General features: G+C 35.7%; 2 protein-coding genes across 2 annotated transcripts; both read right to left on the bottom strand.

The window, feature by feature from the left end:
* Positions 1-1,060: 1,060 nt before the first annotated feature.
* LOC121746062 lies at positions 1,061-5,360 on the bottom strand. The gene is made up of 7 exons (XM_042139992.1): positions 5,275-5,360; positions 4,005-4,146; positions 3,696-3,754; positions 2,898-2,970; positions 2,036-2,142; positions 1,505-1,604; positions 1,061-1,329 (listed from the first exon to the last, which is right to left on the bottom strand). The coding sequence occupies exons 2-7, from the start codon at positions 4,086-4,088 to the stop codon at positions 1,180-1,182; spliced, it is 573 nt and encodes a 190-aa protein (XP_041995926.1). The 5' UTR covers positions 4,089-4,146; positions 5,275-5,360; the 3' UTR covers positions 1,061-1,179.
* Positions 5,361-6,955: 1,595 nt separating this feature from the next.
* LOC121744648 (guanylate-binding protein 4-like) lies at positions 6,956-15,434 on the bottom strand. The gene is made up of 14 exons (XM_042138242.1): positions 15,094-15,434; positions 13,593-13,754; positions 12,654-12,719; positions 12,326-12,469; positions 12,079-12,192; positions 11,793-11,894; positions 11,488-11,673; positions 10,850-10,939; positions 10,643-10,777; positions 10,309-10,431; positions 9,759-9,844; positions 9,065-9,677; positions 8,885-8,962; positions 6,956-8,408 (listed from the first exon to the last, which is right to left on the bottom strand). The coding sequence occupies exons 1-14, from the start codon at positions 15,346-15,348 to the stop codon at positions 7,359-7,361; spliced, it is 3,204 nt and encodes a 1,067-aa protein (XP_041994176.1). The 5' UTR covers positions 15,349-15,434; the 3' UTR covers positions 6,956-7,358.

Here is a 15,434-nt window from a genome sequence, read left to right on the forward strand (position 1 = left end):
CAGGTGACGACCTAGAAGAGATTGAGGAATTAAAGAAAAATCTTTTTCAGGAATTTGAGATGAAGGACTTGGGGAATCTCAAGTACTTTCTTGGGATTGAAGTGCTAAGGTCAACCAAAGGAATTTTTCTGCGACAAAGGAAGTATATCTTGGACATCCTAGCAGAGACTGGCCTACTGGAATGTAAACCAGCAGACACTCCTCTGGCGGTTAATCACGGATTACAAATCAGAGAAGGAGCCAAGTTGGCTGACCGTAGTCGATATCAGCGACTAGTCGGAAAACTCATATATCTCTCGCACACTAGGCCAGATATTGCCTATGCAGTTGGGGTCGTAAGTCAGTTCATGCATAAGCCGCAGACAGATCACATGGAGGCAGCACTTAGGATTTGTCGGTATTTGAAGGGAACTCCAGGGCATGGAGTGTTGTTCGCTAAAAATGGGCATCTTGAGATTCATGGTTATACAGATGCTGACTGGGCAGGGAACCCAAACGATAGGAAGTCTACAGCAGGCTACTTTACCTTTGTTGGAGGTAATTTGGTAACATGGAGAAGTAAGAAGCAGAAGGTGGTGGCTCTTTCGAGTGCCGAAGCAGAATTTCGTGGGATTAAAAGTGGGTTGACCGAGATTTTATGGTTAAGGAGATTGATGAAAGAGATTAATCTCCCTCCAAGCAAGTGCCAGTTGTATTGTGATAACAAAGCCGCTATAAGCATCTCACAAAATCCAGTACAACATGATCGAACGAAGCATGTGGAGGTTGACAGACACTTCATCAAAGAAAACATTGAGAATGGGATTGTCGAACTCCCTTTTGTTCGCTCTGAGGATCAACTTGCCGACATCCTAACTAAAGCAGTCAACTCAAGGAGCTTTGAAGATGTGCTTTCCAAATTGAGTTTTGGAGATCCCACCACTCAATTTGAGGGGGAGTGTTGAGAAAAGGGGAAGTATCAATAAGCATTAAAGAAGAATAGAGTTCCAAGAAGCATTGAAGATGTGCATGCATTGTTCCAATAGTAGTGTAGTTCCATGAATATACATTTATTGTAGGATCTCAAAAGTCACCAACATCCCTATAAATATATGGGTGTTGAGTACCATTTCATCATTCAATCAAAATACAATAATCTTCTCCCATTGCTTTCTTCTCTAAATATGTTGTCTATACCATTTAACAGAATATGCACGTCATGGCGAAGATCAGGAGCCATGTAAAGCACGTTGTTTTCAGACTCTGCGAATAAACCTCCACTGCCCGAGTGTTTGCATGTCCAGAGCTCGCCAAGCTCTGCTCAACTGCGTTCTCAGTTGAGTCGAGTATCTACACCGACAAGATCAATAATACTCCATATTGGTAAGAATGGTAAAAGTTTGGTCCTAAAATAACAGTGATGAAGTTTCGTGTAAACCCACAAATATGTAAAGAAGGTGGATATCGATCGCCCTGTCCAATTTCAAACTGCTTTTTGTTAATGGCAAAACAAAAATTCACTCACCTTCTCTGTATTTTTTATGGACCGACTAATCATAAGGCTACTCTCTTTGAGTTTTCGTGCCAAACCAACCATTTCATCCGTCAAATCTTCTTGTAGTTGTCTGTATAAGAAAAATACACAACGAAATATATCTTCATAAACATGGGGGTTAAAAGGGAAAAAAATCACACATTCTATTCAATCAATAAATTTCTCTAAGTGAGAATGTCCCCAACTTATTTATAAAATGTGGTATTATTATTACTGTGATAGATCTAAATACAAAATTATCTTCCACCAACATCTAAGAAGCTTAATGACCTTTAGTTAACCAAAAGCAATGCTACAAGTTTATCGAAAGTAACATCTTATGATTCTATGGTCATCTCATAAGAACTAACTAATTAACCAAATATAAGCTCATTCGAGAAAAAAACATGCAGTGGAATAGCCACCAAGTGACTGGGGTCAACATAAGCTTCATTTTCAAGTTATTCCATAGGAAATAAAAACTATCATCAATTAACTCAGAAATGGTGATAATTATGCTACCTGTGTTTCTCAATATGAGCATGTGCTGCAGCATCCAGTTTGACAGACTTCGCATTATTACTGTCCTCGATACTACTGGGGGATCTATCTCCCGATGGGGGTCTGTATCAACTAAAAGTCAATTTTAATAATTTAGGTAACAAATCATGTAATAAGGTAGTATAACAATCAGTTTACGTACAAAATCATTTTAGTGATGATTGCTAATAGCTTGACAGATGAATTCAATTAGAGAGATCAGTCTATACATGGAGACGGCCTTTACTCCCTAGTTTATTCGAGGAGGCAGTCATGCAACTACCATATAAGCATAAAAGATTATTGCATTCTTAGCAATGTGGAAGGTTGAGAAAATAGCCCCAAACAGAGCAGAATCACTAAGAAAGAGTCAGAGAGCCAAATTCACCTTTCTAATTGCCATGTTTTTGTTGGAAGTTAGCAACATCAAAGTGGTAAGTTATTGAAAGTATCGAACAGGTAAATTAATGCAATCAAACTTCAACAAACCATATAGTGTCAGAAGCAACACACAAACATATAACAAATAAAAAATGTTGTACCTTTTTCGTAATGAAAGTTATCTAGATCCAAGCATTGCTGATATTCAATGAGCACTGACTTTTTTTTTTATTATTATTGATTAATCCAAAATGCGATTGATTAAGTATTTCTTGTGTTTGTTTATATTTGTCTTGAATAAAAGGGTTAAAACCGCAATGAAAAAGAATGCACCGTTTATTATCAATCGGACCATCTTGGTCATTAGATGCATCTTTACAGTAGCTAAAAGTTGAAGAAACCATATGGAATGCTAGTATACTACACAACACAGATCTATTAATATTATTCAACAAGCATGCACCTCATTGACATCTAACTTAGCTGCTACAGCTTCAATTTTCTCAGAATATTCATTTAACTGAGCTTTTGATACCCTGAAAAAAATGAGTGGCACAATCAAATAGAAAACATATAAGAGTTCCTGGATATAATTTACTACTATTACTTTAAGGTATAAAAGGAAAAGCAATACAAAGCTTAAAAAAGATATTGACTTCAAGGTTAACAAGGAGATGATTTGGGAATAACCAACTTGATTTTATCAAATTATGGATGAGCTTTTATTAAGAAGTATAACTATTTAGAGTGTTTCATTAAAACTGTTAATACACCAGTGAATGGTATGGCTTTTATTCAAATGCTGGAAGCAAAATAATCAATAACAGAAATTTCAGAGTTGCTTGTAAGGCAGGAGGAGGCAAATAGAAATCTACCAATAGTTTTTGGAACAAAAATAATAATATTTTAGGCGTGAAAGAAAAATCAAGAAGATGGTAATTTCAGGCAAGAAATGATGCAAACCACCACCAGATAAATGCTTAGCAGTCTATGATGAAAATGAACTTTAGATGGAGTCCAACAATGTATGGGTTTTATTCAAACTGAAAGCCATAAATTAGTTGAAACTTGAAAGTATCAGTTTCGTTATGCCTAACAGAATCTAATCAATCAACAGATCCTTCTTCTGGAGTAGCTTGTGAGGCATGAAGGGCTAGGTAACCATGTATTTCATATATGAAGAACCAAATAAAGAATCAGATACCACAGACCTTGTATAGAGTTTGCCAAATTGAAAGTCAAATGCATGAATTAGACAAACCTTGGCAAACCTTCAGGAGTCCTCTCTTCAGCCAATTGCTCTCTTAAAGTGGCCACATACTAAATATTATCATCACAAACAAACGAATGGTTTTCTTATTTTCCAATAAAAACCAAATCCAATTGACAAATAAATCAGGTAAGCTGAAAATCACAGAAGTTGGTCAAAAGTATCTTGAAGAATCAAAAACAATGTTCTCACTAAACTGTCCCCAAATTAATCAACAAAAGTATGAAATATGCTTGACTACAACGATGTATATAATGTAATAAATCTATGAGTGAAGAATTATGAAGACCAAGCGCATACATGTACAAGCTTTCCCTGATTTTGTTGTTGTGGAGCTGCTGCAAGTAACCTTCTCAAGTTCACTTCAGTTTTGCTCAAGCCCATTACAGAATCCAAAGCATGTATAGTTCAAAGGCCAACTGAGATAAACAGCAGGTAATAGCTGATCATAAAAAGGTACATTACTAACTTCAGTCAGGAGTACAGAATTTCTATGGCAATAACAGATTAGTTTTTAACAACATCAAGTCTGTTCACACATGCACTGGTAAAATTAAACTTCAAGTTTACCGGGAACAAAAAATGTAATGATGTAAACATCAAATTCCTGTGATTCAGATTTCGTTAAGGCACGGTGATAACCACTGTTTTTACATATGAATAAGAAAGTTCACTACAAGCAATGCACTTTAGAATTCCATAAACAACCTTTTAAGTAATGTATAAGTAATGTCAATATGATATACTCCTGTTTTCTGACTACAAGTATTACATTACAAGTTAAACCTAAACTATACCTAACCCAACTAAACTTTTTTTTGGTAAATAGACTCTGGGTTAAATTTTAACTACAAAATCTTGAAAAATCACACACGCACATAAATTAAATTAAGGAACCCATTGACAAAACTGCAACTATCTTGAAAATACTACGGCATGTTATGTTATTTCTAAGTAAAAAATTCACTTGAATCACATTAATTTCATCAAACCGGTTTTATTTTTGTTCTTTCACTTTCATTGCCCACCGATAAAATTTGATAGCCTTCCATTTCATAAAAATTATAATGCTCACTAGTAGTCATGATAAGAATCGATTAACACACATACTTGGTCATATACCTACGATATCGCACTAACTATTGAGATTTGAGGACAAATTACATTGAGAAGTCTACCGTTGACGCAATGCAATGGACCATGTCTTATTATTTATACTAGCAAAGACTCCACATGAATTTTCATTCTCTACAACTCCAATTTGGCAACGAAAATACTAGTACAGTATTTTAAAACAATCTCAAAAAATGTCCTGGAACCAAACACACCACAGGTGTGTTTGTGTACAAAAGGACCCAAATGCATATGTATGTCTAAAATATGAACAGCGACCACATAAATCATGAGAACTGGAATTTCAGTTTTGGAGGAAAGAATATGCAGTGAAATTATAGCAAATCAACACCATTAAAAATTTAAAATGGAATGAACTATAGACTCAAATATGCTAATTAGAAAATCCATGGAATAAGAGAGTACATTTTCCCGAATCAGATCACAAAATTCGAACCTGAAATTCCACGGCTTCAAACTATTATCGGAAAAGATGAAAGTGATAGAAGGGGAGGATTTAATACTAGGGAGGGGGAGAAGTTGTATTTCGGGAAGTTTGTATAAATTTAGTTTTTTAAAGTATACTCCTTCCGTCCCTAAAGAATATGCTCTTTGAGATTGACATCATTTTAATGTAAAATTGGTAAAGTAAAAGAGAAGTAGAGAAAAATTGTAAAGTAAGAGAAGTAGAGAAAAAAATAATTAAAGTATTTTTAATTGAGAATGAGTCTGACCTCATAAGAGAGATATGACTTTTCAAAATTAAAAAGTGCATATTCTTGTAAGACAGATGTAGTATTTTATTTAAATCTAATAATGGAATTAATTTTATTATAAAATTATACCACTTCCTTCGTCTCATGATAGATGTTACCCTTAGATGATGGAACGAAAAATTTTATTTTATTTTTGTGAACTAAAATCAGTGTCGTTCAAAAAAAATTATTTTTCGAAGACGGAGGTAGTGCCGTAGTGGTTTCATAAATCAAGGAATATGATCAAAATAAGTACACATCTTTATGCATAACACAAAATTGTAATTTTAGATAACACGGAAGTCCTTGTTAGTTTGTTTTTAGGATATTTTATAATATCTGAGTTTAAAAAATATTCAAATATTTTTAAATCATTTCAGGTATCCTTTTCAAAATAAATTTTTAGGATATTTTATAATATCTGAGTTTAAAAAATATTCAAATATTTTTAAATCATTTCAGGTATCCTTTTCAAAATAATCTACAAACTAACTACAAATGACCTTCATGTTTAAAAATGACCGCGTGTTTTGGTTCTATCTTCTACAATAAGATTGAATTTTGCGTTTATCACAACTCTACAAATCTATATTCCAATTATGACTAAGAGCATTTCCAACCATTTACACTAAACTCAAATCCATTTTAGTGTAAATGTTACGTCAAATATGATCTTACTTCAACCATTTACACTAAACACAAACTTAAAAAAATATTCTCTATATTATGCCTCTTTTACTCATAAAATTTGAAAAACTTTTAGGTTTTGGTTTAGTATAAACCTAAATACAGATATTTTTTTTCAAAAATAAAAAATGAGATTAGTTTTTGAGTACTATTGGAGCTAATGACCTATTCCATTTTAGGTTTTAGTGTACCGTTGAAGATGGTCTAAGGCTTTATTTGGAGAATGACAACAATCACAAAACATGTTTTAGAGGCATCCTTGCATAGAGGTGAAAAGATTCAGCTCGAAAAGACAAGCAATCTATGTTTTTTTTTTCAAATTTTTGTAATTTTTTTATGGATCGCTCAAAAAGACCAGCAGCTTTAAAGATATTACTATAATACTTTAAGGTGGTGTTCGGTTTTTAAGATAAAATAATACCAAGATATAATTAGTCATAGCTAATCCATATGACTAATTATTCCATGATTATTCATCTATCTAGGATTGAGTTGTGGAATTAAATCTCATAAACCAAATACACTTCAAATTTAATCTCGAATACAATCTTACAAACCAAACATCCCTTAAAGAAAAGAGATTATGAAAAATCAAGGAAACAATTTGAAGCTGTCGGGTAACTGCTAAGGGACAAGAATTGCAGATTCTCATAGTAATAATATAAAGAATGCAATGATTGAATGAAGAAAATCATATCGTCAAAAAAATAAATTATTTTCAAATACCAGCAAAAGCCCCAAATTATAAACAAGATTCTTATAACACCATTCATCCATGGCAATGCCATACACAAGATCAAATACTCTAAAACACAACCTACAAGACTTTTCATCAACATGAAATTTTACAGCACACATCACTCATCACTGTCCTGTAACAACAGTAAAACAAGCCCAGGAACAGCAATGTTTAAAAAGGAAACATTTGACACTAAATAATGCAGGATGAACATCACTCCACACTTAAGACCTAACAAATTATCATATCCAGACATAATTTCTACTCTCTCACTGAAACTAAGAAACTAATACCAACAAGCCAACATCTGAATGTTCTAGAAAGTTCACCAATGTACATAAGGAGCTACTCTTGATGATACTATGGTTTCTTGAGAACACATCTCTCATACAAAGCTACAATGTCCTTTTTGTTAGGATTCCTTAGTTGCAACAGCTCAGCTCCAAAATTGTGACTTGTAAGCTCATGCCTCAATTTCTGCACCGTGAAACTAGTGTAATCCTCCTGGTTTGTTTGTTCGCTATTGGTTGGCTCATCACCCCCCCTAAACACAGAACCACCATCCTCTGGACTCCCAAACTTCATAGGGCTGTTGGTACTCTTGGTCCTTTTGTTTCCTCTGATTACTTTGTCATTCATGACCGTATCTTGTACCGAGTCAGCACCCATTTCATAATCATTGGTCCTACCACGTTTAGCATGGGAAGCAGTTCTCAGTCTGCCATCTATTGTGGATTTTTCACTGAATCGAAGAGCAGTCAATTCCTGAGAAACTTCATCAAGCTTCCCCTGAGTAGCTTGCAGCTGAACAGAGAGGGCTTCAGCTCTGTTATTTGCCTCTGTATGAGCAGCACGCTCACTTGCCAATAGAGTCTCAAGTACCTGAACAGTGGTCTTCCTCTGGTTGTTATTTGACTGTAACAGTGAGTCAATTTCTGTTTCCTTTTCTCTAATTCTGTTTTCCAGCATTTCTACCTTAAACAAGGCATCCCTTTCAGATGCTCTGTACCTCTCAACTTCATTAACCAAGTCAACCCTTTGCCTCTCCAAAGTCTCAGCATGCCGTTCAGCCCTCTCAATCTGTGCCAATCTTTCCATTGCTACACGCTGGAAATCACTTTTATCCTTCTGGGCAGAAGCTGCTTCAGCTCTGGCTTCATCAGCTAATTCCATTGTCCTTTTAGCTTCTTTTTCAGCTGCTTTACACCTTTCTTGAATTTCCTCAAATCTGTCAAACTGGTCTTGATACTTCTGCTCAAGATGTATTTTTTCCTGTTCCAGACTCCTGGCTTTGCTTTGTGCTGAAAGAGCAGCCACATTAGCTCCCTCTACCTTCTCACCTAGCTCCCTGATTTCAAGCTTTAATCTTGATGTCTCCAGATCAAAGTTCTTAAGCTTATATTCAGCAGCCTATAGCCAGTAACATCAGACAAAATAAGTTGCAGGCACTAATTTACATAAATATTCCTTACAGATATGGATTCTGGTAGAGATCCGAATGACAGGTGCACCCTCAAGCAAGAAAACAGAAAAGAAAAGAAAAGAAAACAAACAAACAAAAAAACAATGAATCTGTCAGGAACAAGGTTCGGCTTAACAAAATATAGCATATAAACCAACTAGCTCCCCCTCCCACAGGAAGTTAATGTCAGCTTCTCTTTTCAGAAAAAAAAACAGGCAGAAGTTTAAAAGCTGGAATTTTCCTGGGCATAAGAGTCAATACATTTGGCAGCTACTTACAAGTACCTTAACCAAAAAAATAGACTGATTTACAGCGATACTAATTCGACCACATTGTGAAAGGAGGATAGTTAAGCCAAAATGGGGAGGAATATGCACAAAGGTATCAAATATTAATCAAATGAGTACTCTTGTCTAAACCTTACCTTCAACTCCAAACTTAAAGTTGTCAAACGCTGCTCAGCTTCCTCAATCCTTGACGTCTTCTCCTTCATTTCTTCCTCCTGTTGATATTATTATTACAGAGAATAAAGTCACATAACTGGTCCCAGCATAATGAGATGCAAACAAATGTATAATTTCCTCCAGGAGGAAGGAATTTTCACCTTTTCTGCCAGTGCACTTGAAAATTCTTCTCTAAGAGCAGCTTCTCTTGATTGAGTTTGATAATTTGTGCGTTCTTGGACAGCAGAAGCTTTCTCTAGAGCATTTTTTGTTTCTCTGACAGCAATATCATATTTACGCTTCCACTCCTCTGCCTCTTCATGAGCAGATTGAGCTTTCTCCTGAGCTGCTGCCAATCTTGCTTCAGCAGCAGAACTTTTCGATCTGAGCATCGCAACTTCTGCACCAAACTGATCTTCTTCAGCCTTCTGCTTTGATAAAACCAACTCATATTTCCTTTTCCAATCCATACATTCCTGTCTTGCTATATCAAGTGTTTTTGATAAGTTAGAGGACTTCTCTTCCAAGGAACTATATTTTTTTTGCAAATTGTTTATACGGTTCATGTAGTCATCTGTAAGATTTTCCTTGTCTTTGATAGCATCTTGATAGCGGTTCAGGTACTCAGATTTATACTTCTCACTAGCTTCCAGTTGCTTGTTAAGCAATTCTATCTTGTCTTCAATTGAACGGCATTTCAGTGCAAGAGAACTCTTTTCTGCTCCAATATGGTTGATTTGCTTTTTGATGAAGTCCAGAAGTGGACCCTCCAAGCTGGACAAATCAAATAATATTAGAAAAGAACTTCATATGCAACCACCATACATCATAAAGAGTAACACAGGATACAAGAACCTTTGTTGAAGAAAAAGAACTACTTTCCGCCACTTCTCTGGTCCATGACAAGAGGATTCATACTTGCTCAAGAGCCCATCAAGAACCTGCCAGAACAGGAGTATTTAGGCCTTCTATAACTGTTTCGGTTGAGAATTTGGTTTATACTTGCTCAAGTTGCACAACAAGAAGAAAGTGAAGTCATAATAAGAATTTCTACACAAGAGGAACAAATAAATGAAACTTTGGTTGCATGCCTTAGCAATATAATACCAAAAACTATGTATATATCTGTGAAGCTAGCTTGTAAATATAAAAAATCTTGCGTTTAAACAAAATGTTAATTAAATAATTGTAATGAAGACAACAAATAGATATAAGGATACTGGTGATAGGAATGAGTGAGATCACACAAATTGCATTTCTTAATAGCATCAAGTAAAGGACTTTTGAATAGAATCTTACAATATCTTAATTTTGCAATAAGAGCTTAAATCTAAAATATAAGCATTTGAACTAGACCATGAAAGATATTCTCAAAAGAAAACATCTATCAACAATGATAACCTGCCTTTAGAACTGTGTCTACTTTTGCATCAGGAGCATGACAAGCTGTTCTCAACTCCCTTTCCATATTTTCTATGGTACGTGTACAATGCAGATAAGCTTCCCGGAAAGCATCTTTTTTAATATCCTGCAATTAACATGCAATTTTAATCAATAATAGAGCCAAATAGACCCAAAACGACATTCGTTAATTAGAAAACGTAATAAACAACATCCAAAGATCTTAATCTATCCGTAAATTACAACAATTCAATTATAAGCTAAACGTAACAGATTATGAAAATTGAAACCTATAGAAGTATTGAAGATATTTATAGTGTTAAGCTAGGAACATGAACCTCAAATGCTTTCTTCAAGAAAGTCTGAAGACGTTTTTCATACTTTTGTCTCACTTGACCAGCACCTACAGCACTATCATTAAACGAGGCCATTGACCTCTGAACTGCATCTTCATGTGCCTCTCTTAAGGCAGCCTACACAGGTTCCAAAGTTTAGCAAATAATAAAAAAGAGATGCACAACATCCACAAGAAAACAAATACTTACTTCTTCAGGGGGTTTGGAATAGTCAAAAGCAGACATATACACTTCAGTACTCATTTCATATGCTCTCTGGCATTCTGCTTCCTCAACACTCTGAATGAAAAATATAAAGATAGATATAACTAATTAAATAGATTAAAATGTGACTGTAGAAGAAGCTGTCCTCTCATTAAGGGAAACAAGATGTGGCACCACCAAAAAAGAAACTACTCATGACATAGTGTTACTCCAATGGAAACTTAATGCACATAAATAGTGGAGGTACTTAAGAATTATCGAAACATTTAAACTATATGAGAAAGTTTCAAATAGCCTGTCAACCAAATTTTAGATTCTCTTCTGATTGAGAGCAATGAGTAATATCATTAAACAGCAAATTGCAGTGCAATATAATGTACATAAATGTTACAGCATTGACAACTATATCTGCATATTATATGTAAAAGATTATATGTATGTGGAATACCTTAGATTGTATAGCAATGAACAATATCATTAAGCAGCAAGTTGCAGTGCAATATAACATAACATAAATGTTGCGGCATTGCCAATTATATCTTCAGATCATATACTAAAAGGTTATAAGTGGAATATCTCAAATTCCAGCGAAAGCAACTTGCACAGATAAAGAGCATGCTAACCCGCCATGAAGATGTTATTGTAGGCACAGCACCATTATTTAGAGCATCAAGGAATGACTGAGTAATACGAGCAAAAAGAGGTCCTGTCATCACAGTTGCGCCCATTTGCTTGGGCCTAGTCCTCTCAAATACAAATTTTGTAAAAGAATCCAAACCGGATTTAAATACTGGCCTTAATTTATCCAGCTGCAATACATAGAAAAGTTAGCATAATAATCAAAGGAGAAAGAAAGAAGGCTGTTGATATAGATAGCACACAAAATATAAAAAGTGAATATGAACAGTTGTCTCAGATAACCACTTACAGGAATCTGATCGAGTCGTTGAAGATCATTCTCATTGCTTAGGGGTCGTACAAGAGTGTAGCATTCTCTGTCTGGAAAAAGAGCTCGGATGGACTCTCGAATCTAGTCAAGTATTTCAGCCAATAAACAGCTCAGCATATATTATATAGAGAGGGAATCTTAGAGTGTGTGAGGAATTTGAGTATGTTGTTGAAAGAATTACATGAGTACAACATTACAGTTTAAAAATACACATTACAATATCCAGTAATGCTGCATAGGCATAGACAAGAAATAAAAGAATAACCTCATTCTTTGCCGATACATCTCTTCCGCCTCCTTGAACCGGCATCAAAGCAAGCTCCAGGTAGTCACGCGGGGTAATTTTCCGGTTATCCTCCATTAAGTCTAGATAGAAGTCCTACACATGCATTTGAACAGTTATATGTTCTGCAAAGTAGAGAAGCAACAAAATATTGTGGAGCTCCTAATTCCTACTAAGCAGTAAAACATGGCCAATAGTTGAAAACGTGTGTCTTTATTCAATTACTTACTCTCAACAGCCAAACAAATATTGGTGAGAACTGTCCAAGCTCTGAAGCAGTACTCCTACCTCCGGATGCCCTAACGCGAATGTGTTTGGTCATCTCGGTCACAAGAGAGAGGCGGTCAAGTGCAGCCTCATCAATACCACCCATCTAAGCCACAGAATCAAAATATCATTATGCTTATTTTCTTGGCATAAAATGTCATTTTCCTTGAAGCAATTTCGTTGAATGATAAAAATTTGGACCAAAGAGGGCATGGATAACAGAATACACGATAAAGATCAATGTTATCTACTGCTAGACATTGAGAGAATGCATTCAACAATTTAATTACCTGGTTATATATGAACATGCTTGATAAGAGCACAGCCAATGAGAATATTTGTGTACTGTATGTTCCCTGTCAAAAAATAAAGTCCAGACTGACAAGATGAGAATACAATCTGGGATAGATTATGCACTTATAGCTATGCATATAACTAAGAAATGGTTATACATGATTTAAGATCAGTAAATATGGGGAATATGTTCACTGCAAGCAAGGGTGCAGATGATATTCATGTAATAGGACCAAGGTTTTGAACAACAGCATTTTTATGCCTCAAGGCCTTTTCCGATGGACCCAGAAGGCTTAATCCTCAAGGTGGTCCAAGGCATGAGCCCTGGGAGTAAATGATAAAAACACATGGATATAATAGCAATTATAACAAAACAGCGAAACACATAAAATGATTTTAAAAAAAAGAAGACATAGCAACTATAATACCCCCTCCTTCCCACCTTAGTTGAGCCGTTTGTTTGGGCACAAGATTTTAAAAAATGGTGTTACCGAGTTAAGTGGAGTGAGAATACACTAGGTGAGAGAATACAATAGATAAGTTAAGAGAGAATAAAACAGATAACTTAAGAGATTAAATGTGTTGATTTTTCCATGAAGAATGACTACTATAGTGGGACGACCAAAAAAGGAATATGACTAAACTACATTGGGACGGAGGGAGTTAAACGCATACGAATCATAAGTTCTTAACTACTAGCTCTCAGTCTAGAACATCTCCAAATAAAACTGGAATGATAGAACTAAAGTCAAATAATCAAATGCCCATAATTAAATCTTCAAGAAGTGCTAATAAGGCTACAAAGGCATTTCCCAGGGGCCTCACGCTGCGGCGAGCCTCAAGAACGTCTTTCTAAACCACGATTAGAACAAATAACACTAAAAATATTCAATTACAAATACCAATCCAGAGCAATAAAGGAAACAAAACCTGACCGTTTGATCATAAGCATCAATTCCTTCTGAGTCCAACAGTAAGAGGCTGTACTCTGTTCCATCTAGAGCAGTTCTCCGTATGGGGGTACTCCACAGCCAAAGTCCTTTTGTACAAGGACGATGTGTAGAAGCCACTTGAAATCCACTGCTCCTCCCAAGAAGCTGCAAAATATTATCTCAGCAAGCTACTCAAATAGTATGTATGCTTAAAGTAGTTATTTCACATTAATAGCCTTCTTTTCACACAAATGAAAGGGCCAAGATCACATAAAATAAAAGAAAATCTTGAAACCACTTAATTTTCGAGCTCAATTTTTTAAAGACAGTTGAACCAAATCAATTCACCAAAAATGTAAACCTTCTTCACTCAGAAATAACTGACGTACCGAGAAACAAAACAAATGCACCATTACCACATTGGAAAACATTTTTAGTGCAGGAAAAATGCTCAAAACAAACCTTAAGGCCAAAATATTTTCATTGGTTTCTTTTATTCTTCAATCAAGATATACTTGAGCCAAATCAATTCACCAAAAATGCAAACCTTCTTCACTCAGAAATAACTGACGTAACACAAAATAAACGAGAAACAAAACAAATGCACCATTACCACATTGGAAAACATTTTTAGTGCAGGAAAAATGCTCAAAACAAACCTTAAGGCCAAAATATTTTCATTGGTTTCTTTTATTCTTCAATCAAGATATACTTGAGCCCAATCAATCAACAGCGAAAGAAGCAAGCTATGATGTTGAATTGCACAGATAGGGAATAGTGAAATTGTGCAATTTTTCTACCCAACTCCAAAAAAATTCCTTTAGAAGCTAAGAGTTCACCCAAACATCAAAATGATACTGTAAACTGTACATTAAAGAGTAGCACAGCCCTGATTAAACCTGATTTGCAGTTAATGATGATGACATGACAATTACTTTGAAAGGCAACAATAAGTTACCAGCTTTACTAACCATTCGACAATGTAGTAAGAGAAACAACCAGTCATTTTCTTATCCATCTCAAGAGGCCTAATAATCCACTAATTGATAAGTAATAAGTATCCTAAATGGATTGCTCGGTGTTAGGAATTCTTCTACAGTATAAGTAGCTACCAAAAATACTGTGAATAGATAGTATTATCAGGAATGGTATTTTCCTTTGAAAGCGGGGTCTGTCAATCCCTGAAAAGTACAATGCTACGAAATAAGTAAACTCTTTTTGCTTATTATCATATGTTGAAGTATGAACAGCGCCTGAACTAGTAACAAAACCCACTGCACATCAGGCAATGATCCCAAAACCCTAAATTAATCAAACAGACTACCGAAAACCCTAATGCACGACAAAAATTTCCAATCAAGCAGAAAGCTACGAAGTCAATCACAAAACTATTCTCAGTCAACCAGTCTTCCAGCACTACTGAAACCCTAGGCAACAAGTCACGGTGGAATAAAATACTGTCAAATTGCCGAGACTGACTCAAACCCTGCCAAACCAACTGTACCTGATTTAATATAAAGCTCTTTCCTTGACGAGCGCGGCCACAGACGGAAACCACCCCGACGGGCTGCTTCACCAACTGCAGAAGCGCCACCGCCTCAGGATCCATGTGAAACCTACCCTTCTCGTCGGTGTAGACAAGGCGGATTGGCCTCGGCGGGCCGGCAGACATATTGGGCGAAGCGGCGGGAAGTGGAGTCGACGGAGACGCCGCGTGCGGAGATTCTGCGGCCGAGCTTCGGCCGAATAATCGCATCATATTATCGAAATCGTTCCTTTGAAATTGTTGATTGTGAGGCGAAATGTGGGAAAGCGTCTCCACTCACTTTTTAAACGGAAGAGAGG

This window comes from Salvia splendens, chromosome 8 (genome assembly GCF_004379255.2).
Source record: "Salvia splendens isolate huo1 chromosome 8, SspV2, whole genome shotgun sequence".
Classification (NCBI taxonomy): domain Eukaryota; kingdom Viridiplantae; phylum Streptophyta; class Magnoliopsida; order Lamiales; family Lamiaceae; genus Salvia; species Salvia splendens.

Bases quoted from the DNA above. Each gene is read 5' to 3' on its own strand.
- LOC121746062 (XM_042139992.1), bottom strand. From the start codon at position 4,088: ATGGGCTTGAGCAAAACTGAAGTGAACTTGAGAAGGTTACTTGCAGCA. The intron at 2,143-2,897 runs GTGCATGCTTGT...ACTTTTAGTTGA, and splicing joins CTAAGTTAGATGTCAATGAG to TACAGACCCCCATCGGGAGA. The intron at 1,330-1,504 runs GTGAGTGAATTT...TTGTCGGTGTAG, and splicing joins CCATAAAAAATACAGAGAAG to ATACTCGACTCAACTGAGAA.
- LOC121744648 (XM_042138242.1), bottom strand. From the start codon at position 15,348: ATGATGCGATTATTCGGCCGAAGCTCGGCCGCAGAATCTCCGCACGCG. The intron at 13,755-15,093 runs GTACAGTTGGTT...AATATTTTGCAG, and splicing joins AGAGCTTTATATTAAATCAG to CTTCTTGGGAGGAGCAGTGG. The intron at 9,678-9,758 runs GTTCTTGTATCC...TGATTTGTCCAG, and splicing joins GTTCTTTTTCTTCAACAAAG to CTTGGAGGGTCCACTTCTGG.